Here is a 22683-nt window from a genome sequence, read left to right as displayed (position 1 = left end):
CTCTTTTTTTATCGATACAACAACAACCTTGTCCTCCCACCGTAGCAACGACGAACTGGGTTGCGGCGATGGTCTGCGCCTACCAGGTGCAATTAAACTAAGGTAGTCGGACAGGGATACAGGCCTCATCCCAAAAGCCCACCCACCCTCCGGCGCTTGCCGCCAGCCAGCCACAATGGAAGGTGGATCCACACTTGGCTTTTCCAAATCCCAAGCCACCGTCCCCCCGAGCACGGATGCTTTTTGCTTCGCGCCCGTTCCCTAATGCTAGACGTACCCCCAATGCCGAGCTGCTTCGCGACTTTGCGTGCGCGTCCCTCGGCACCCGTTTCGCTGTTGGATTTCCCAGAATAGACATGTCTACCCGTAAGGCAGACCGCAAACGACAGGGCAGATGAGCGGTAAGTGAGGCGCAGTAATTTGGGGGCCATTTATCGGCGCTCAGTTTGACGGCAGAAACAAGGTTATTTTCACTCACAAACTCATCTGAGCGCAGTCATCGCATGGAGAAATAAGCTCCAAAATAGCGTCTCAAAGTCGGATGTTTCTGGCGTTGATCTAGATTCTCTATGGGCGCAAATTATAGCGTTTCAATGCAACCAACATGACATCACATGGATCAGCGCCAATGCCTGGTACAGTGGGGCTCTCCAACCCGCGTATTGAGCACATCTGACTGTGCTCTGTATCATGGTTGGGGTCAGATATGCTCATTTCACGTATAGGTGCACTCATGAATACAGTCAGGACTTTTTGGTAAAGTAGTTGAAGAGATTGATATGTCGGGTATCGAATTAAGCATGCTACACACAGCGCGAATCCCTCGTCCACCTCCTGGTCTTGAATGCCTGCCCAAAACAAATCGTTTCGAAAAGTCGCATTCCGCAAGGTAAGACGTAATGTGACAAAAGTCTGTGAAAAGGAACCGCCAGGAGTTATGAAAAAAAGGCCGTTGCTGTGTCGTTGACGTAAAAGCAGGTGAGGTAGGGGGTAAAAGGCTAACCCTGCACAGCAGCAAGCATCCTTGCAGCTGGCACAGGAGGATCCCCCAGTGTTGTCGGATGAGACGGAAAGCCAAGGCCGCTGAAAAGCTCGGCCACCGCCTACTGCGTCACTCTCTTCGAGAAGGCATGTTCACACACCATTGAGAGTAGATGTCATGTTGCTCCCACTGCTGGACATTGTCAAGTCCTCTCGTGTAGGCGGTTGCAATCGGGAATTTGGCAGCGACGAATCGCTTAGTACTTCAGAATGATGTACAGAGCGTGGATGATACCGGGGAGGTAACCTGCTGCTGTTAGCTAAAGTTTTTTTGGTGTCTGAGAGATAGTAATGCTTACCGAGGATGGTCAACAGAATGTTGATGAAGAAGTCGGCACCGCAGCCACGCTCGAGGAAGACACCAACGGGCGGGAGAATGATGGCAAGAATGATCTTGCAGATATCGGAAGCGGTGAAAGGCATGATGGTTGATGTTTGTGAGTGCAGCTAAAGCGGGTTTGTTTGTGTGTAGTTCGCGACGGGATCCTGAAGATCTGATGTGTGATGTCGAGCGTAAATTGGTTGGTTGAGTATGGGAGGGGAACTGAGTAGCAAGTGGGCTGGGGAAGAGATGGTTATATAGCAGGAATGAGCAATGCCAACTGGGAAGCCACTACCCAACGCAGAAAAAAGGCAAGGACGAGCTCACAGTGATGTGATGTGGACTCGCATGGGCCACCCCTTCGCGCTCTACATTACCAACCTGACCTTACGTCTGACAAGGGACAAGCCAGTCGCTGGTGGCAGGCCAGTGAGGCCAAGCAGACATGCCCTCCCCCCCCAAAGCACCAAAGCGCAGCCTCCCAAGAGCGTCTGGTCGTGCCGGGAAAGGCTTGGGGGTGTGGTACCGGTATGAAAGAGGACTTGCGTCATCGACTCATTCCCGGTTTGCTGCGGCAAGGAAAATAAGGCACAAGCGGCAGCACCAGCACACGAACTGCAAGCTCCGGGCCTCTGGCTAGGCCTTTGCGCCTTGGTAGACGGGGGAGAAGATACGGGATGGCGCTTGCCGTGCGTTGCGGACAAGCCACACCTCCGCCCACTTTAGCAATGACCTTGTCTCTTTTTTTCACCTCTCCTTCCTGCAGAAACAAGCACCCGAGCGGAGCAGCTGTGAGTCCCTTACAAGTCACGACGTATCACCGTATTCTCTCTGTACAGGGACAAGGCATCTGGGACTTCCTGCTGCCTGTCACGTAATGCCTTTGTCCTTGCACCGGACCTCTCAGCGTAAACTGCCAGGTTTCTCGCATCCTACTGACGAGGATTGGATGCTTGCCTGGCCTCCAAAACTCGCTTCCATAGCAAGCACGCCTGCTACGTCGTCGTTCCCTCTATGCGCTTTCGCGCTGTTCAAGCTCAGGTTCTTTTACCATGGTACCTCGGTTTCCGATCTATCCTTCCTTCATCGAAACCCACTATGCGGCCTTCCATTCCCCCTCTTCCAGGCTTTCCCGCCGTCATTGGGGGCTCTGTGCGGTTAGTCCGGCGACCTTGGAGCAGCGCGCACAGTGATTCTTGCTTAATTCCATGCTTGCTTCCTCCTGTACCTCAGCACCTTACCTGAGCTGCGCGAACTCTTTTCGGTGGACGCGATAAAGGTGGGTACTACGTCATCAACCGAGCCCTTGCTAGCGCCGTGCTGGTGAGGTCCGCTCTTCTTATTCTCGCTCCTTTTGCTCCTGGCTCCACCCATCGTCATCCAGTGAAAACAGCTCCCAGCAGTCAGGGGACCTCCCATGCATCTGTCAAGCCTCAAGGTGCGTGTCATGAGCCACAACGCCACGCCCCGAGAGCTGATCTATGGGGCAAGAGTGACGACTCAGCCACATATGCACTTTGGGGATTGCCTGTCTCGCTCATCCTTGCCTAGGCCTCGGAGTCAGGGTTGATGCTATTATCTCTCCAGCGAATATCGGTCCGTCCGCACTCGCTGCGGAGAAGGACGCAACGCACTGGTGATCCACCTGAAGATTTTCTATTCCCTTTTCTTCTTTCGTCCGAATTCTTTTTCTCCCTTCTACGACACAGAAAACCTGTCAGTCATGTCTCACCAATGAAACCCAAGGCCCTCGTGACTTGTGACGCAAGGGGCCCGGTCAGGCCCGGCGGCAAGAGGAGCCAAGCCGGTTCGGCAGCTGGCAGGGCTAAGGAGGAGGCGCGGCCTATCCCCGCTCTATAACGGGGAACAGAGACGGCGAAAGACGTCAAATCCTCAAATGTCGCCTTCGTCGTTGACTCGTAGGGCTAGGCGTCACCAGCAACTTGCGACAGCCCTGGCTGTGGCTGGTAATTGTGAGGTGTGCCATGACGGCTGATGTGTGCCTTGGATTTTTGCGGTTTCCATTGCGACGCCACACTTGCGCACGTCTTGAGGCTCAAGGGGCGAATGATGTATTGTCACACTTCACGTTTCCGTTGAATTCCCAGATCCGAGGCTATTATTGACACGTTTATTTCTTGTTTCGGCCGGGCCAAGTTACAGCATTGGCAATCGACTCTAACTAACTATTGTACATCAGCTTCCCCGCGGAAGCCTGGTTTGACCAACACTGGACTAGCTCTAAAGGGGGTTTCTAGACTACCTAGGCATGCATGGTTGAAGCTACTGTCTCCCCAGTCTTGGTTGAGTATGTATTGTACATGACACAGCTGACATCAGAGTGTCGACCATGGCCGCGGGGTCCACGCTCTCGCCGGACAGCTGTTGGCACAGACTGTGCCGTACTTCCGCAAGCCTATTCCGACTACGGACTGTGATATAATATTTCGCAATTGGCTTTGACTTGAAGCGCCATAGGAGTTTATTCGTCGTCGTTCGCGGAGCTAGCCATTTTCCTGCCAAACGCCAGCGTGCCGCCAATCGTCTTGCCCAAGATGTACCCGGCGTAGAGGCCGCAGACAATCGTGACGGGCCACTTCTGCCACTCGCGATCCCAGTCCAGCGGAATTGGCACCGCGCCGAGCCACGCGCCCAACAGCCCTCCCACAAGACCGCCGTATGCCTCGTCTAACGGTGCCGCCGCGCTGGCGAGAGCTGCCCAGGTGCTCGCTTCGACTCCGTGGACGTAGAAGAGCGGGAAGAGTGCAAGAATGGCGACGTTGGCGGAGCAGAGCAGGGTATGCGGTACGTGCGTCAAAAAGGGGGCGCCGAAGAGGACGAGGACGATGTGGATGGCTGGCGTGACGAGGACAGCGAGGAGTAGGGAAAGGAATATAGCCTGGGAATCAATCGTTCGTTAGCTATGCCTCGTGATTAGACCGCGCCTGTGACTTACAATGAAGGGGTTGGGCCCCGTGCTCTCAACCTTCTTCTTCTCGCCCGGCCGAGGCTTCCTCAATGGCTTCGCGCTTTGCGATCCAGCCGCCGGCAGACTGGCAAAGGCATAGACGACCTGGATCGCGGCGACGATCGGGAGCGAGTTCTGAAGGGTTCGCACGGGGTCGATGACCAAGGAGCTGAACTGCGCGAGGAAGAGGCCAGAGATGAGCACCGGCTGGACGTGTCGGACAACCTGCGCAGCAGGGCTCGCCAGGGCGTGGACAGGATGCAGTCCGCCGTCTCTCGGCTTGCCCGCGTCGGAGGCAGCCTTTGATGATGATGGCGCTGACATCGTCACGGAATCGACCAGTGGCATGGTGTGGGAAGTATGTGAGTCGATCGATATCGGTCGGGTTCGGAACCCAGACTCGTCGGTCTTTCGGTCGATCGAAGACTAGGTACGGGTTTATTTCGTGAACGGGTACCCGGAAGGCCACGGCTCAGGAAAAATACCGGAACGGCGCGTCGAGCACCGTGCTGTCGGACCCGCCCGGGTCACATGGTGATAAATCGCGAAGTGTTTGATAACGAACCCCCGGTCCATGAATCCGTTTGCTTACCTAAGACACACATTTCTCGGGCGGGTGAAGCGCTGTAAGAACCTCTGCTAAGGTAATCGGCGACACCTTTGGGGTCATAGATGAGGTGCCGAGGTACCTATGGATACTGTCTCACAAATTACCTTCTTTGGATCAAGAGCGTGCATCTCAAAGTTGTCATCGTCTCCTTTTCGGGTTCTGAAGGACACAAACCTGTCAACTCGGAAGCAAGGCAGCTGCCAATCTTTCCCCGGATTCACCCTCGTCAGTGCACCCAGCCGGTCGGGGCCTGTGGTTCGATAGCTGAAGGAAATGGCGATCATATCATTGGCATAGGATTCTTTGCCCCGCTTCTACCCAATCAGAGCTCGTACTCGGTGTCTCCCGTCAGACCACATCACCCCATTAATGTTGGCAGTCGTCGGGAAACCGTCCGAAAACGCCTGATCACTCAACATCTGTTTTTTTTTTTTTTGTGCCAACGGCTGGAATCCAAACGGGTCTCCAACTCGGGCTTTGCGAACCACCATACAGTTCCAGCGCTGCGGTTGCCCCCCTTCGCGGCTGCGCCTATTGGGTGAGACATAGTTGTCGTTCATGATTCACACCCTTTTGCTGCAGAAAACCAAACCCTTGGCCCTGGCTTTGAAGGATCCGTTTGGAAGATGGGATGGCATGATCTTTGACCCGGCCCAGATTGGAAGCCTCGCTCGTTCCCGCCCAGGCACGGCAATCTTACGGGCAAAGCTGCCCGTCCATCTGCCCACAATAGGCGTTTGCCGTTGGAAATCCCGGAATCCTTTGTCAAGATTCACAGATCTCGTGAGTATGCGGGTTGAAGGCACAATACTTTCCATGGTATAAGATCCGAAGTAGCTTCCCGTCTATCGTGTTCCCATTCCCGTTCTCATCATCATCACACATCAACAACACCAAACAGAGTCTCAACTCAACCACCAAACAAACTCTCCACTACATCTTTTGTACGAGTGTATTACATTCCATCTCATTCCTCTCAATCAAATCAGAAGTCTCTTGACTTATCACCAACAAAAACCCACTCCCCCAACCATCACTCAAAATGTCTCCCGCCTTTGCCGCCCGCAACGCTGCTCGCTTTGCTGTCCAGCGCAGACAATTCTCTCTCCTCCACAACATGCGCAATGTCGCCCGCTCCTTCGAGCCCCATCCCTTCCAGAGAATGTCCCAGACTGGTGTTCACGCCAAGCCCTACTACGGTGCCATGATCAAGAAGCGTGCCGTTACCGCAGTAATGTAAGCAGCCATCACAGGCTTTGTTACAAGAGAGACAATAGTGGCTAACATGGAATTGAACAGGTTCTTCCCTCTCGCGTTCGGCATCCTCGGCTGGCCCTACGCTAGCATGCTGCTTGTGGACGGCCGCATGTGAGCAGCCTCTGTAACAATTCATCCCTGAATATGGGATGACTGGCAAAAACGAAACAGGAGTTGGAAGTTACATTTGGAAATTTGGGACATTTTCGAGATACCAGTACATATCTGAAGCATGTCAAGGCGTTCGGGGGGCTTCTTGGATACCTACAGCATCGGTAGAAGTCCATACGGACCATGCATAATTTACTTTGTTCAAACAATAAACTGCCAAACTTTGCATGCATCGTGAAATAATTTATTTTTGTAGATAACCATTGAACATTGAACTTGTGTAGATTAATTGAACATGTGCGCTCGAAGTCTTGATATGTCCTTCACCTCAAGTAATCGTCACCTAAGTGCGACTCTCGTCCCAGGTTCCTATTCACTTACAATAGACCCCGGGAGGTCCGTGCACGGAAGCTCCAAATCGCGCTACTCCACTTATGTCCTAGTCCCTCATTCGCGCCCATGCAGCTCCCCGGATTGTTACCGCGTCGTGTTGAAGCTGCCACTTTTGACCATTTTGACAACACTACCGCATCCCCAAGCGAGCAACTACGACCACGATCCTGCGACGAAACCTGGGAATCGGGCGCCACTGACCTGATAACTATCCCGAGGACGGCTTGCTGTTGACTGCCAACAAGCCATCTAGGCAGCATCGAGCCGCCCCCACTTGGAGTCACCGCCCGACCAACAAACAAAGGGGTTCCGCCGCCAAAACGAAACGAAACGACCAGCGCCAGGAACGACAAGCGGTCCCAGAAGTTGGAGGAGTAAACAGCTGAGACCCTGTTGTTTTTATTTTCGGATGCATCTCGCAAGATGACGGATTCGCTGCACAACGCGCCCATTGTCCTGGACAATGGTTCCGGTACGATCCGCGCCGGTTTCGCAGGCGACGACCTCCCCAAATGCTACTTCCCCTCGTTCGTTGGCCGGCCAAAGCACTTGAGAGTGCTCGCCGGCGCGCTCGAGGGCGAGGTGTTTATCGGTCAGAAGGCGGCGACTGAGCTTAGAGGCCTGCTCAAGATCAGGTACCCGCTGGAGCACGGCATCGTCACGGACTGGGACGACATGGAGAAGATTTGGGAGTACGTCTACGGCGAAGGCCTCAAGACGCTCAGTGAAGAGGTTCGTTTGGAACAGATGACGGGCCCCTTCGATTTGCGAGACGCACCGCATCCGCTCTTGATGCTAACCTTACCTAAAGCATCCCGTCCTCCTGACCGAACCACCCCTCAATCCTCGCAGCAACCGTGACACGGCGGCCCAAATCCTCTTCGAGACCTTTAACGTCCCGGCGCTGTACACATCAATTCAGGCCGTTCTTTCATTATACGCCAGCGGCCGGACGACTGGTATTGTTCTCGACTCGGGCGACGGAGTGTCACACGCGGTGCCGGTGTACGAGGGTTTCGCCATGCCGAGCAGCATCAGGCGGATAGACGTGGCCGGACGCGACGTGACCGAGTACATGCAAATGTTGCTGAGGAAGAGCGGCTACGTCTTCCACACCAGCGCCGAGAAGGAGGTTGTGCGGCTCATCAAGGAGTCCGTCACTTATGTCGCCCACGACCCCAGGAAAGAGGAGAAGGAGTGGGCAAACAGGACGGATCCGGCCAAGGGCGTCGAATATGTCCTCCCGGATGGCCACAAGCTCAAGGTCAGTCTCTCGTGATTGACACGGGCAAGAATGGGTAAGCTAACTACGCCTACAGATCGGTGCGGAACGATTCAGGGCGCCAGAAATCCTCTTCGACCCCGAAATCATTGGCCTCGAGTACCCTGGCGTACACCAGATTGTTGTCGACGCCATCAACCGGACGGATCTCGACCTGCGCAAGTCGCTCTACAGCAACATCGTGCTCTCCGGCGGCAGCACGCTGACCAGGGGCTTCGGTGACCGTTTGCTGACGGAGCTGCAACGACTGGCTGTCAAGGACATGAGAATAAAGATTTTTGCACCGCCAGAACGCAAGTACTCGACATGGATCGGTGGAAGTATTTTGGCTGGTCTCAGCACTTTCCGGAAGGCAAGTTGCATTCTGCTCGCGTGTTGTCGTGGACTCAACGCACTACGGAATCAAGAGGCTAACAACTATTGACAGATGTGGGTGAGCATCGACGATTGGCACGAAAACCCGGAAATCATTCACACCAAGCTTACGTGAGACGGCTCTTGTTTTTGAATTATATCGATGAAGCGGTCTCCAGACGGCGTTCCTGGCCCCCCTCCCGTCGACGTTTATAGATCTAGAGCTGTGTTCGCCATCCATTTGGACCCAGTGATAGACACAAGGGGCAATCGGATGAGTAGATGGAGTTTAGATGTCATGAAGCTGAGAGGGAGAGAGAAATGAGAGAGTGAGAGGGAGAGAGGGATACGATTAGCTGGATTTGAGATTTACCCACTCTCAAAAAGATGACGGCCTTCGCAGAGCCGGTGTTGTAGGCAATGGCAGCATATGAGGTAATGGTCAGCTAGAAAGTTGAGAATGATACCCGAACCTGTTGTCTCTTTGATCAGCATGCAGTTCGTGCTTTGCTTTTGACCACACAATGCCGTACCTAATGGATGAAAGCAGCTAGCCGTATAAAATGAATAGCAGTCGGGTTGGTAAGTGTGCTTGACATGTGTCTGATAGGAACCAGGGGGGTGTGCGTTGGGATCGAAATATTTCTTTTTTCTTTGGACTGTAGTAGTTTAGTCTACCCGCAACCTTACCTCCGTGTCTCGCCAAAATAGCGTCAATGGTCTTCTTTTCTTCTGTCTAATCTATGAAAACTTCTCTTTCCCCACCGAGCACCTGTCCCTCCCTTGTCTGGTCGCATGCTTCTCTCAGACGTCAGGAAATGTGGTGTTGGGCATACGAGGGATAGATACGTAAGGGTGGTTCGGCCGATATCAGTGAGTCACCGCAACGGTCTATCTGGGTTCACTCCTGGAGCTGGGGTCTAGAACTTGCAAAGTTTGACAGTACGTACCGTATGGTCATATTCATACTCGTAATGTTTTTCAATGAGAGGTGCGATGAATGATGTTGGTTTCTTGGAGTTGTTTGTGTGAGAAGGTGAGTTTTGTGGATGTGAAATTGGGGATCGCCCCGGTGGGCGGCAAGGCAAGGCTGGCACGACCTGCGAGGTGTAGGACATGTAGGGGGTAATGTGAAAGCCTACCCAAGATCTTTACTGGTCGGTACTTAATGGGAGAGAAGATTAGTGAAAAGTCTTCTTTAACAAGGCACCCGGAGTCACCAGAACTACATGATATTCAAAGTCCGGGTGTCTCAATTCAATCCATGAGAATGAGCCCAATAGAAGCATTAATCGGCAGACGAACATCACCTTATTCATGAGTATTGCAATCATTGAAGTATAAAATAATTGATATTCAGGAGGAGACCAATCGATGGCCCCTCCAAGTACTACTTGCTGAACAACCAGATAGACATCTGGGGGTATTGTGTCCGCCGCGCTCGCTCTCATGTCATTCACCAGAAACAAACGCCGTTTTCCCGCTATGCTCCCTGTTTTCTCCCCGCTGCAATACATCTTTTGCAGAAGATAGAAAAGCAGCCTCTGGAAAGATCAACCAGCCAGAGGTTTGCGAAACCGCTGTCATGCCTCTCGCCCGCTGCCTCTTGTGTCCGTGGTAATTTAATCCGTGTTTGCTTTTTTTGTATTTGGGTTTCCCGTAAAACGCCGACCCGTTGTGATTATGAAATGGTGTACAGATGCCTCTGGGCATTAAACTCAGTTGGTCTTGGTGACCCGGCGCCACAAGTTGCTGCCTCGGTTCTTGAGGGACTTGAGCGAAGAAGTAGACGCGGAAGCCTCCGAGTCCTCGCTGTGGACGGAGGAAGCGTCCGAAGCGCGCCTGGTGACGTTGCCGGCGCCACCGATACCGACGTGGCCGACGGCGGCGCGATCGCGGACCTCCTGGCGGTCAAAGTCTTCGTCGAAGCTGCGGACGGGGCGCTCGGGGGCCTCATGGCGGTTGCCGGCTCCGCCGATGCCAGAGTAGAAGCGGCGGGTTACGCTCCCGTTGCCGGCCGGGGTGGGCGCGGGCTTGAGGGGTGTGGTGATGCCGGTGGCTGGGGTGACGACTTGGGGCGCCTTGCGGATGTTGCCGAAACCGCCTCTGCCGGAGTAGATGTAGGTGTTGGGTGCCACGGTGGGGTGAGGCTCGGTGACGAAGATTTGGGAAGGCATCTTGATGGTTGTGTGTCGTGTTATTTTTTGGTCTTTGTGTTGGTGTTGGTGGTGAGCTTTGAGGTTGGTAGAGGTGGAAGTGGGTGTAAGTGGGATGTCAACTGAGGTGTCGTCTGAACTTTCAGATGAGAAGCGTGGGTAAGCAGTCGAGAATGTGCGAGATGTGTCTTGAATAAGTCAATGATAGGAAAGGGGAATCCACGTAAGGAACGAGAGAGGTGACCAAGGTTATTATAGGTTTGTCCTTGGAAGGGGAGGAGGTGGTGGAGGGCTAGCCTCGCCCAGTGGGAGAGACACACCAAGGGGAAGACGAACAGACTTTGCAATGTCCTCCTGACAAGCAAAAGTTTCTCCCATGCCCCATGGACTGAGTGACGGCGTTGCACTCGCAACGAACATGGTGTGCTCTCACACTCGAGGGAAGAGGTAGGTACGTAGCTACGTACTGCTACGCAAGACTTTTCTTTCTGTGGTAGCGTTAGTCAGGGTAAGAGAGAAAGAAAGAAAGAAATGATTAACACCAGAGAGCCCACATTAGGAAAAGTTTTGTCAGAGAGGCGGCTCTCGAGCAAGTCACAAGTGAGGAGGCGGAGAGATCTTGATGTGCAAAATTAGCATGGCCCCGAGGCCCCGAAACAACGGGAGCGGAGCTACGCTAGCTACCCTAGGCTGGGCCCAGGCTCATGGGTAGCTTGGCCTTGGCTTCTTCCAGGTTTGCTGTCGTTGGAGCCGGTGGAGAGAGTGAGCAGAGAGAAGAACGTGCATGTCGTGATGCAGTGAGTGAATGACAAGACAAAGTCAGATGTGTGTGAGACATGGGTCTTTACCGGAGGCATGCTGCATATGCCGTCTGCCTCTCCGGGTTGCTATTCTACCACCACCAACACCTTCTCACCCTTGTCATATATCGCAAATTTCTGGGCAGTGCAGTTTGTTGTAACCGGACAGAAGAGGTCTTATCATCAATAAGCAAACCTACACTAGAATCCAAGTTTAGATATTTGGTTGCACTCAATATCGCACTGATAAGAGTTGCAGAAAAGCAACGAGTTACGCCCGTTCAGTTGTTTGTTATTCCCAAGCAATCATCCCCAAGCACCGGACAAACCCTTGCGAAGTTGCGTTGCAGCCATCATCGGCAGGAGGCGGCGAGCTCAATCATCCGCCATGGAAATGATCAAATTTTCTCTCTCTTGCTCGCTACTTGGTGGACCTCGTGACTCTTCAAAGCCTCCAGTTGTCAAATTCTCGCTGTGAAAATCAAAAGACGCCATTCTGGAGCAAACGATGGGGTAACGTTTTGCTAATAGGTTACCGCTTTCGGCTGTAGCGCGGCCTCGGGAGGGCCCACTGGCTGGTCAGACGCTCCTCATTCAACAAGCCTGAAGGGCTGGGAGCTGGGGAAAATGGGGTTAATGCAAGGAACGTGGAACATGCTGGGCGGAAATCGCAGTGACTCTGGCAAGTCTGGCAGCGTCTGGCTGGCAGAGTTTTCTCTCTCTGTCTCTCTCTCCTCTTCGTTTCTGGCGCTCGGGAAGCGCTGATCCGGATCGCTGCTGGCATGCTTTAGCTGGTCTCGAGAGAGAAGTGGATAGCCGCTATTAAACACGTCCCTTGCTAGGGCCAACAGCTTTGTCGACGACGTCAAGGAGCCCCGCCGCTCGAACATTACGCCTCCGCCAACTTACGGTAGCCCTGCCGTTGACCAGTCATCAGTTTCCTGGGGGTAATGGGAACCCGTTTGCCGCGTCTCTAAGGGTCAGCAGACCTTTTCTGAGCCCATGCCTGATGCCACGATTCCGTTGCAGGTTTGAGGAAATTCTTCTTGACTAAAGCTCGTCTAGGTTTCGAGGCGGTCTCTGTGACAAAACGTGCTCGCTTGACAGCATTCGGTTTGCCGGTCTGGCGCCGCCCCCCGTTGACGTGAGTTCCTGGTTATATTTCGCCTTGGATTGTGCAGCAATCATTGAGTCACGACTCTGCGAATAAGCTCCAATGTCTGGCCCTGGAATCGAGGTCAAGGGAACGAGTATCACGAAATTTCATGTTCGGTGCACGTCGGGTCGCCGTGGTGACTGTGAGACATTGAGTAACATTGAATTTGCCGTGAGGGAGGACTGTAGAGAAGTCCACGAGCCGTACTGCACGTATAGGTAGGTACTCGATGCCCATCTGTCACTTACACCCCGCATCTCGAACCAAAATCGCGAAACCGCCTTTTTGAACCTCTCAACAAACGGAGCGGCCCGCGAAGCTGTCATCCGATCTGATCATCGCGTATTTAGACCATCCAGAGAACGCGCTTTCTCTCTTTAATCAAACCCCATCTCAGCTTTTGGAGCAAAGGGCCGCCATACTTACCCCCTCCGCGATCCCTCCTCCAAAAGCCACAACGCCATCGTCAAGTTTGGCTTACATCTAGCTAAGCTCTGGGCTTGGAATGAGATTGGCGCTCTCCTCAAACCGTGGCGTCTCCATCACGTACAAAAGCCAGGGCAAAGCCAGGACCTTTCCCCAGGCGCCCGGCGAGCGCCATCGTTCTCTTACACACACATCCTTTGCTTACCCCGCGTTTTGCTAAACCTGGGTCCTCCGGATGAGGCAAGCCCCGGACCAGAGCTTGGAGGTGCCATCTGATCCGTGTGATCACAAGCTTCTTCCCCATCAATTTCCAGATGAGCAGGGGGGAGGTGAAAAAAAGGGGGCGCTTCCGGTCATTAAGTAGCGGTCCACTCCTTCAAGGCTGAGCGCCCGCAACAACGTGGTTGAGGCCGTCGGTGCGGGAATATCTTTGTCCTGAGGACTTTGTGGGTAGAGCGAAGGAGCGAGGTGATGAGTGTCGGCCGTTTCAATGTCGTGTTGAAAACGGACTGCTTTGTGGTTTGGTTTAATGACGTTTCAACGTTTGGATGCTTTGATATGTTTGCCACCACATCCATTGGAGCCTAGCATCGCTGCTCCGCAATGATTCATACGACATGACTATAGAGTCAGATCTTGAGTTGTCGTTGTTCTCAAAGCCTCGTATTGTATTTCGACGTCTCGTTGCAACTCGCTACTGCCAGAATCCCAGCAGGTTTGACTTACCTGATTCTCGCTGATGAAACTATACACAGCATCGGGCTGGTGGCACTCCTAGCAGCTGTACATGATCTTTTGACTTGTCCGAGAATGAGAAGGCAAGGCTCCCCAAGAAGATTACCGGAATTATAATCAGCAGCTCAGTGGAAGGTTTGTCATTGGGCTAATGACCTCGTGTAGACAAGATCTTCAGACTGAGAGAGCCGGGCCACGTATGTCATATAAACATCGCGGTCTCGAAGGAGACAATAGAGCTGTCCCTTGGTGCCCTGAACACCATTCTGAGGCGCCCAAAATTGCGGATCTACCTTAGAGAAACGAAAGCGTTCAATTTCCGTTTCTCAGCAAGCGCTTTCGAGATGCAAATTCCCAAGATTATGCAGCCATAGCTGAAATAGGCGGGCTTGATAAAAGAGACTGGGGACAATGTTGCTTAAGTAACTTCGCTTACGCCGAGACGTATCAAATCAAACACCAAAAAGCCCTAGCCTAGCATCTCACCTCAAAGACCCCCCGGTCGCGATGTCATGATTAGTTTTGTAAATGTCGTAGAAGATGGACTGCGCAGTCTGCTCCAACCTAGGCGCGGAGGAGATCAAGGACCAGAAGCTCAGCGCGAACCAGCGCATGGCCAAGTTCATCCAGCTTCACGACCTCAAGCGATCCGCGAAAAGGGCATCATGCCAGCCGTGCCGGCTCCTCTGGGCTGTGTTGTGTCTGCGGAAGGACATCGATGAGACGTCAGGTGAGGAGGTATCCGGCCTGCTGCAGATGCGCTTCGCACCGGGCACCCCGCTCCAGCTTTCTGTGTCCGGCTGGGGACAAGAGAACATTGCTCTGGAGCTCTTCTCGCGGCGAGGTTAGATTTCAAACGTTTCACGCCTCCAGCGTCATCACCGAGATATTTCTTGACAGCTTACACCCACAAACAGAGGACCATGGCCTATGCCACCCGACAATCGGCCCGGCCCAGGAAGTCGAGAGCCACTCATCCTCCCCCGCCAGTCTCACACTCGCTTCAACATGGCTCCAGGACTGCCTCGAAAGCCACCCGTCCTGCAGACAAGCAGCAACAGCCTCACAACTTCCGACCCGGGTAATCGACGTCGGCACCGCAGGCCTCCGTGAGCCACATCTCGTCGAGTCCCGCGGAGCCTCCGGCGCATATGCGGCGTTGAGCTACTGCTGGGGCGACCCGGCAGCTCACCCAGCCTTCAAGACGACCCGTCTCAACTTGGGCGCCCATCAAGAGGCCATACCGTGCGACAGCATGCCCCCGACGCTGCGAGACGCCGTCGCAATCACCCGGAACCTCGGGCTGCGGTACCTGTGGATCGACGCCCTCTGCATCATCCAAGGCGACGCCGAAGACTGGGCCCGGGAGGCCGGCCGGATGTGCGAGGTCTACTCCAACGCGACGGTGACGATATCCGTGGACCACGCAGACGGGAGCTCCGTCGGCGTCTTCGCACCCCAGGCGTTTGGCGTCCCGCCGCAGCGTCTGGATGAGCTCGGCGGCGGCGCGCAGCCAGTCTATGTCCGGGATGAGCTGAAGAGGAAGCACAACGACATCACCGTCCTCCTCCGGACGATCGAGGCGGAGGGCGCGCACGGGGAACCCATCAATAAGCGCGCGTGGACCCTCCAGGAGGCCATCCTGTCCAACAGGACGCTCCACTACACAACCAACGAGCTCGTCTGGGAGTGCAACACGCTCCGCTCCTGCGCCTGCCGCCGCGACCAGCCCGTCGAGCTGGACGAGGAGTCCGTCCGGTGTTTCCGCTCGCCGGGGCTGTTTCGGACGCTGTCGTCGGCGGGGAGGGCGTACCTTCAGTGGCGGCAGGTCGTGCAGTTGTTCTCGGAGCGGTCCATCAGCTTCGACGCGGACCGTCTGCCGGCCTTGTCTGGGATGGCGAAGCAGTTTCGGATGATGCACGAGGAGGTGTATGGAAAACAAGGACAACAACACCAGCAGCAGCAGCAGCAGCAGCAGCAACGAAGCCGGTATATTGCCGGCTTATGGGAGGGAGATTTCGCGACGCAACTGCTCTGGACTGCGGACGACGATTACTGGCGGAACCCGGAGACCGTCTCGCGACGGCCTGGAAAGTGGAGGGCGCCGAGCTGGAGCTGGGCGGCCATCGAAGGGCCCATCATGTTCCACCCAATGTCGCACTTCAAAGGTGACTTGGAGGTGTTGGATGTCCAGGTAGAGCCTCTAATGGCGGAGGACATTTACGGCCAAGTCTGCGAGGACGCCAAGATCGTGGTTCGAGGGGCCGTAGTACACGGCCTCAAGATCACAACAACGCAGATACAGAACGGGGATTCAATGATGGGGTTCACGGAAGGCGTCCGGTATGACCTCGTAGATGCGGAGGCGAATCGATACACCATGATCTGCGACTATGCAGGCTCGGTTGCCCGGGGTGAACGATACTCTTGCCTGTTGGTGGGAAAGACGTGGAATAAGGGCGATGCTCATCCGTATCACGGCTTCATCGTTCTCCAGAGGGTAGAACCTGCAACTGACATGTTCAGGCGGGTTGGCGTCTCGTTTCGAGCTGGGGCTTTGAAAGACACGAACGAGGTGAAGTTGTTCGATGGCGCAGCGCGCGAGGTTATCACCCTCATCTAAATACTAGTTACCCACCATACCACCACATTGAACAAAAGGAAGCGATGATCACTTTGATGTGTGAAGTTTTGTCCTGAAGGAAAAAGAGTTGGACGATCAGGGGATTGAACCCTGGGCCTCCCGCAGACACAGAAGGAATGCAAAGCGGGCGCTCTACCACTGAGCTAAACGCCCGGTATTAAACCGGAAACTTTCCTGTTGCTGGGATTTCCTGCTTCGGAGTGAAGCCATCAATCCTTTCGCTTGCCGCTGTTTGTCCTGCGCCTCTCATTTTTTGGCCATGGCCAAATCGTCTTTACAAGCTGCTTTGACGTGGAAACCCGTCCTGGAGTGGAGGCCTAAAAACTTTCCAGATCCAAAGCTTCTTCTACTTCTCAACAAGGGATAAAGTAAGGCAGTGGGGTGCTCTCGGTAGTTTGTGTACTTTGGTGTAAGTGGACGGTGCTTGAAAAAACCCGCAAGTCCATTCGATCAGGACATCTTTCACATGAGTTGACTGAGGCCAGGTCTAGGGGCGGTCAAGATTCAACAGAGTATGTAGGGGCATTGAGAACTCCGTATACGGCATTTGTCCCCTCGACATGGTTGATGCTCCATAGACTCGCGCTCGACAGTGATGAGCGAAAAACTATGGAGAGCGACCGGTTGAACTAGTTGTGAGAACCTAACTTTTGGGAAAATTAACCTTATTTATCTACCTTGCCAGAACACACTTGCATAAGCTGAGCAATTATTCACCACAACCTGCCGGGGTTTACTGTATTTGACGACACAAGAAACCCCTAGTAAGTGAAGCAACTACACCGAAACTCATAGCGATGAGATGCTCGCGTCGTAGACTCTGTTTCCACGCTATCAGGATATGGCATTGTGAATCTTGGTTGAACGAAAACCACCTGCGCCTCAGTCAATGCGAGCTACTGAGAAAGTCTCAGTCGATTCAGGTTTGAATCTTGCCGAGGGGACGGGGAGGAGATAATGAAAGACGCTTGATCGAGCGACCAGTCTTCTTGTTGAAGCATGAAAAATATTGATCATTACAAGGGCAATCACACCACATCGTACATCATACGCACAGCTGCGACTCTAGCAAGGTCCATTTTTAAATCATTTTCTCTTCTGTGATGAGGTACACGCCCTCACTGCTCTAGAATATCCCGGAAAGAAGAATGACGTTGCGGGATGAATATAATCGTCGGAAATTTTAATCTTCACCTCTTTTCGCCTTTTTGTTACAACAAAACCCAATACAAGAGAAAAAGAAACATACAGAAAGCCGCGCAGGAAGAAAAGTTCATCGCCCAGATTCTTTTTTAGACCCCCAAATCAAGCAAGTCATTTGACCAAAATACTCTTCCTAAGCTTGGTTACGCTTGGCAAGCATGCTCAAAGCGCTACCTGCGAGGATGAATCCAGCCTGGTCCTTGGTAACGGCGTGAGCAGTCGGGATAAGCACCTCGGAGCCGTCCTTCTTCTTGACGAGCAGCTGCACTTTACCCTGCCCGCCGTTCTGCAGCATCTCGTACAGGCCGACGGTGCTGACCTCGTCGCACGCCGCAATCTTGTCGTAGTCAGCCTCGTTCTCAAACGTCAGGGGCACGACACCCTGCTTCTTGAGGTTGGTCTCGTGGATGCGCGCAAATGACTTTGTCAGCACGACGCGGGCGCCGAGGTACCGCGGCTGCAAGGCGGCGTGCTCGCGCGCGCTGCCCTCGCCGTAGTTGTGCTCGGCGACGACGAGCCACTCCTGGCCGCGCTCCTTCCACTTCTGCGCGAGCTCGGGGATGGTGTGCTTGGAGCCGTCGACGTCGTAGGCGGCGTTGACCTCGCCCGTCTCCTTGTTTACGGCCGTGTTGAGCGTGTTTGTGCTGATGTTGGGGAGGTGGCCCTTGTACTTGAGCCAGGGGCCTGCCGCCGAGATGGTGTCGGTAGTGCACTTTCCAGTGACCTTGACTAGGACCTTGAGGCCGCTCAGGTCGCTCTCGGGGAAGGGCGCAAAGGGCTCGAGGAAGGCAAGGCGCTCCGAGGTCGGGGCGATGGCGATCTTGACGTCGGCGTCGGGCTCGTCTGGCGAGATGGACTGGAGAGACGGGACGCCGGACTCGAAGGGGGCCTTGGGGTTCTCCAGGCCGCGGGGGGCCTCGAACTTGAACTCCTTCCCGTCGGGGGTCTGCAGCTTGTCCGTCATGGGGTTGAATGTGGTCGCGCCGGCGTAGGCCATAGCGGTGACGATCTCAGGGGAGGCAAGGAAATTCATGGTGCCGGGGTTGCCATCGTTACGGCCCTTGAAGTTACGGTTGTACGATGTCAGGATGGCGTTCAGCTGGCCTTTGGGGATGTCGTCCTGGCGCTTCCACTGGCCAATGCATGGACCGCAAGCGTTCGAGAGAACGATGCCCCCAGCACCCTCCAGGGTCTTGAGAGTGCCATCGCGCTCGAGAGTCGCGCGGATTTGCTCGCTGCCGGGAGTGATGTAGAAGGGAGCCTTGGGCTTCAGGCCGGCCTTCTCGGCCTGCTTGACCATGCTCTCGACCTTGGTCATGTCCTCGTAAGAGCTGTTAGTGCAGCTGCCAATGAGACCGGCGGACAAGACTTCGGGCCATTGCTCAGTCTGAATGGTCTCCTTGAAGGCAGACAGGGGAGTAGCCAGGTCGGGAGTGAAAGGGCCATTGATGTGGGGCTCGAGCTCCGAAAGGTTGATCTCGATGACCTGATCATACTGAGCACCCTCATCAGCTCTGAAGTTGAAGCTTCCCCAGTTCTTGTACGCGTCGAGCGCCTTATGTTCGGCTTGTCTGCGGGTTTGGAGAAGGTAGCGTTCAGAGGCGGCAGTGTAGGGGAAGATGGAGGTCGTAGCGCCGACTTCGGCACCCATGTTGCAAATGGTGGCCATTCCGGTGGCGCTAAGAGTCTCAACGCCGTCGCCAAAATATTCGACGATGAATCCGGTTCCGCCGCGCACAGTCAACTTGCCGGCCAGGTTAAGAATGACGTCCTTGGGGGACACCCAGTCGTTGAGCTTGCCGGTCAGCTTGACACCGAGCACGCGAGGGGCCTTGAGCTCCCAAGGAGCGCCGACAAGCGCCTCCACAGCATCGGCACCACCAACTCCAATTGTAATGGTAGACAGACCACCGGCGTTGGGGCTATGGCTGTCGGTTCCCAACATCATGATACCCGGAAGGGCGTAGACCTCCAAAACCGTCTGGTGAATGATACCTGCACCAGGGGGCCAGAAGTCCATTCCGTACTTGCGCCCGGCCGACTCAAGGAAGTCAAACACCTCTTTGTTCACACTAATACCGTCCGACAAGTCGCGCTCGGCGCCCTTGGATCCCACAATCAAGTGGTCACAGTGGATGCTGGCTGGAATGGCAGGTTTGGCAAGGTTGCAGGACATGAATTGCAGCAGCGCCATCTGCGCCGACGCGTCTTGCATGTTGACTCGATCCGGGTTAAGCTTGAGGTTGGCACTGCCGCGGATATTACGTCCATTGTCCGTATTTGTAAGGAGTGAATCCTCGACATTGTCCAGATGACTGTACAGGATCTTCTCGGCGAGGGTGAGGCGCTGCTGTCCGAGGACGTGACGGACCTTGAGGAGATTGTCGTGGAGTCTGCGGTATGTGTTGGGCTTGATAGACTTGGGAAGAAGCTTGCGCATATCAGTGTCTTGCTGCTCGATGTCCTGGGCCGTTGCGAATGTTCTCCTGATCGGCAGGCTGGAGGATGCGGGCAGGCATGGTCGTGTGCGACTAAGGAGCCGCTGCAGTCTCGTTCCGTTAGTTATGATAATCTTGTCTCATCGTTTGAATGGTGAATATTCCTCACCCTCGCGGCGCCTCCTGATCGACTGGCAAGCTCAATTGGTGCCATCGTCACTGCGCAGCTCCCACCGGATGCTGTGAGTCGAACTTGATGGCGGGGTGTGATGTGGAATTTTTTGGGTTGAGTATTGGCGACATCGGCATATCGGATCCAATTGGAAAGACCCAATTGAAAAGCCGGTGCGCGAGTCCGGGGGAAGTTTACACCTGGTGGAGGTCAAAGGCTCCATCCCTGCACTGCCGGCTTCGCTCCGAAAACCACACCGGTAATAGCTGCGCCGAGGTAATCCCCCTGTAAGGTCAACCTGCACGGTCAACCTGGGAGGGTCAGCTCGGGGCCGGCTCGCCGCGCCGCGCAGTTTACTAGGTTGCCACCAAGGCGGTTGTGGTAGCAATGCTACTCGCTGGGACCAAGCTTGCAATGAAGTTCTGTTATGTCGCCTTTTCTGCTGGCTTTTATTCCCACAACTTGAACGATGCAAAGAAACAATTTACCCTATCCCAGATGCTTATCTATACACAACCCTTGAACTCCTATGTCACATTGTTCCCATCTGTCGATGTCCCTCGCTGTTCTACTGGTCATACTCTGAGCTCTTTGTGCCAATGAAGCCCTCACTTCTCTCCCTTCTCCGCCGGCCCAAGACCTCCTTGTACCACTCAGTGAGGGTATAGCCCCAGTGTCCAGCAACGAGCACACCGCTAATAACGTTGACAATCTTCATCAAGAACTGGAGGAAGCCGTCTCTAGACTCTTCCACGGATAGCAGAATAGGCTCGATGTCGTACTTGAAGAAGATGCCGGGAATATTATGGTCATCGGTCTCCTTACTCTGTTCCGTGACGGCGTACTGGTTCGTGGAGATGAGGTTGGACGACGAATGACCGACAGAGTAGACGGTGGGAACCACAGACAAGTAATATTGGAACTTGTGGAAGTTGATCCTGGCGAGGTTCACCGTGCGATCCAGGGGGTTTACCAGCGAGGGGTAGAATGGACCGAAGGACATCTCCGAGATGATGTGCGAGAAGTTGAAAGCTGCGTGAACTTGTAAGCCAATGCGCCGAGATTGAAGCCCGAGATGATGACCAACTCACCGGCATGATCCAAGTGCTCTCCAAACTCCATATAGCCATGGCCCCTGGCAGTAATGTGGAAGTCACCCTGCACTCTGTTCACATCCAAGTTGCCGTAGATGCGGCAGCTGTCGCCGTCGCCCCAGAGCCTGGGCGTCTTTGCCCATTTGGCCCTCTTCTTGCTGAGCGATACAATGTCGTGGACATGCTCCTCCCCGAAACCCTCCTCCTCCTGCCAGCCGGCGCCGGTGTCAATCTTGCCCTTGCTGTCTCTTCCCAAGCGGTGGATGCCCTTGTTGTCGACCCACTGCAACCAATTCGTCTTGTCGCGCTTGAGCATGCTGCTTGCGAGGATACGGTCACCCGCCGCATCTTGAACGTTGATGTGCAGGTCGTCGCAGTGCATGCGCACAACGATATCCATGTTGATCTGCATCTCGTGCAGAACGCCCTTTTCGACGGCGAAGGTGTGCGTCTCTGTACCGCGCCACCAGCGACCGAGTTCAGACCAGAAGAGGAAGACTGATATGACCGTCATCGCGACAGTCCACTTTCCGCCGCCCGCCGTACGTGTCACGTATTGAGGTTTCGCCTTGGCTATGGAGACAGGACTGTTAGTCAATGACTACTTCGCTGATGTTGCCCACAAACTTGATAGGCCAGCTGCGCTATAGAAGAAACCTGCGGTTGGAAAGTTGGCGACTCACGAAAGGCATCGAAGGCGCTGACGATGGTCCCCTTAGCCCCAAAGGCATCGTCGTCCAGGTGCTGCTTCTCATCCCAGCCGTTCATCATGGCGGTCTCAAATAAAGCGAATTGAGAACGCGGTATAGGTGCAGTATTTTCAAAAAGAAACGGCCGTCAAGTATTCGCCTGTGTGTGTGTGACTGGGTGCTCGGATTCGTCGCTGATGAATGGGGTCGCGATGCCAGTGACGGCTCCTCGGTGCGAGTCCTTTCGGCTTGTTGCAAATGCCCGCCGTCAGAAACCAAGTTCCGCTACCGCATGCCTCGTTTTCCAGAATCACAATTTTGAAAGGAAGTCGTCAGGGCCAAAAGATGACAAGTTCGTCGAGTATTGCCTTTGCGCAAGCTGGTCAGACCTCTCGGCGCAACTCGTGAAGTGGGAGAGCCTGCTGCAGAAAGCCTTGAGGACACTCTATCCAAAAGATGTCCGCAGTTCGGGCCCCCTGTCCAGGGGTCCCAGAATGATTGGTGCTGGTAGTAGCGTTGGTGGGCTGAGAGGGGCGGCGTGCATTGTAGCTTGTGACAAGGGTGCGACTTGCTCCTGCGGAGACATTGTGCTAAGGTAAGGTAGGTGGGTAGTTAGCCGGACACAACGGTTACGGCGACTAGCACATTGCCAGGGTTTTTTTTTTGTTTTTGTTTTTTGGGCTGGCTGGCTGGCTGGCTCACTCAGTATCAATATTAAGTAAAAGTCATGTTCGAGAGAGCTGTTAAAGCTACGGTCCATTGCTTCCTAAAACCTACAAGTACCAATCTGTAATCTGTCATGAAGAATCATGAAACGAGCGTCACCTCAACC

At 54.2% G+C, this 22683-nt stretch overlaps 8 protein-coding genes across 8 annotated transcripts; 3 read left to right on the top strand and 5 right to left on the bottom strand.

The window, feature by feature from the left end:
• Window positions 1-1238: 1238 nt before the first annotated feature.
• CORC01_05573 (uncharacterized protein) lies at window positions 1239-1464 on the bottom strand (the record flags this gene model as incomplete). Its single annotated transcript, XM_022617216.1, has 2 exons — window positions 1239-1288; window positions 1341-1464. 2 exons carry the CDS (start codon window positions 1462-1464, stop codon window positions 1239-1241), a joined length of 174 nt encoding a protein of 57 aa, XP_022476230.1.
• A 2381-nt stretch (window positions 1465-3845) lies between these two features.
• CORC01_05572 (GPI biosynthesis protein family Pig-F) lies at window positions 3846-4679 on the bottom strand (the record flags this gene model as incomplete). Its single annotated transcript, XM_022617215.1, has 2 exons — window positions 3846-4262; window positions 4320-4679. 2 exons carry the CDS (start codon window positions 4677-4679, stop codon window positions 3846-3848), a joined length of 777 nt encoding a protein of 258 aa, XP_022476229.1.
• Window positions 4680-5983: 1304 nt separating this feature from the next.
• CORC01_05571 (uncharacterized protein) lies at window positions 5984-6313 on the top strand (the record flags this gene model as incomplete). Its single annotated transcript, XM_022617214.1, has 2 exons — window positions 5984-6177; window positions 6241-6313. The coding sequence occupies 2 exons, from the start codon at window positions 5984-5986 to the stop codon at window positions 6311-6313; spliced, it is 267 nt and encodes an 88-aa protein (XP_022476228.1).
• Window positions 6314-7125: 812 nt separating this feature from the next.
• CORC01_05570 (actin) lies at window positions 7126-8408 on the top strand (the record flags this gene model as incomplete). Its single annotated transcript, XM_022617213.1, has 3 exons — window positions 7126-7434; window positions 7514-7966; window positions 8022-8408. The coding sequence occupies 3 exons, from the start codon at window positions 7126-7128 to the stop codon at window positions 8406-8408; spliced, it is 1149 nt and encodes a 382-aa protein (XP_022476227.1).
• Window positions 8409-10056: 1648 nt separating this feature from the next.
• CORC01_05569 (uncharacterized protein) lies at window positions 10057-10515 on the bottom strand (the record flags this gene model as incomplete). Its single annotated transcript, XM_022617212.1, has 1 exon — window positions 10057-10515. One exon carries the CDS (start codon window positions 10513-10515, stop codon window positions 10057-10059), a length of 459 nt encoding a protein of 152 aa, XP_022476226.1.
• A 3636-nt stretch (window positions 10516-14151) lies between these two features.
• On the top strand, window positions 14152-16234 carry CORC01_05568 (heterokaryon incompatibility protein; the record flags this gene model as incomplete). Its single annotated transcript, XM_022617211.1, has 2 exons — window positions 14152-14455; window positions 14529-16234. 2 exons carry the CDS (start codon window positions 14152-14154, stop codon window positions 16232-16234), a joined length of 2010 nt encoding a protein of 669 aa, XP_022476225.1.
• Window positions 16235-17591: 1357 nt separating this feature from the next.
• Window positions 17592-20110, bottom strand: CORC01_05567 (aconitate hydratase; the record flags this gene model as incomplete). The annotated part of the gene is made up of 2 exons (XM_022617210.1): window positions 17592-20000; window positions 20066-20110. The coding sequence occupies 2 exons, from the start codon at window positions 20108-20110 to the stop codon at window positions 17592-17594; spliced, it is 2454 nt and encodes an 817-aa protein (XP_022476224.1).
• A 526-nt stretch (window positions 20111-20636) lies between these two features.
• Window positions 20637-21933, bottom strand: CORC01_05566 (uncharacterized protein; the record flags this gene model as incomplete). The annotated part of the gene is made up of 3 exons (XM_022617209.1): window positions 20637-21100; window positions 21160-21735; window positions 21846-21933. 3 exons carry the CDS (start codon window positions 21931-21933, stop codon window positions 20637-20639), a joined length of 1128 nt encoding a protein of 375 aa, XP_022476223.1.
• Window positions 21934-22683: the final 750 nt, after the last annotated feature.

This window comes from Colletotrichum orchidophilum, assembly GCF_001831195.1.
Source record: "Colletotrichum orchidophilum strain IMI 309357 chromosome Unknown Scaffold_39.1, whole genome shotgun sequence".
NCBI classification, from domain to species: domain Eukaryota; kingdom Fungi; phylum Ascomycota; class Sordariomycetes; order Glomerellales; family Glomerellaceae; genus Colletotrichum; species Colletotrichum orchidophilum.
The sequence above is the reverse complement of the archived record's forward strand: the minus strand, read 5'-3'. Positions and strand labels throughout refer to the sequence as shown.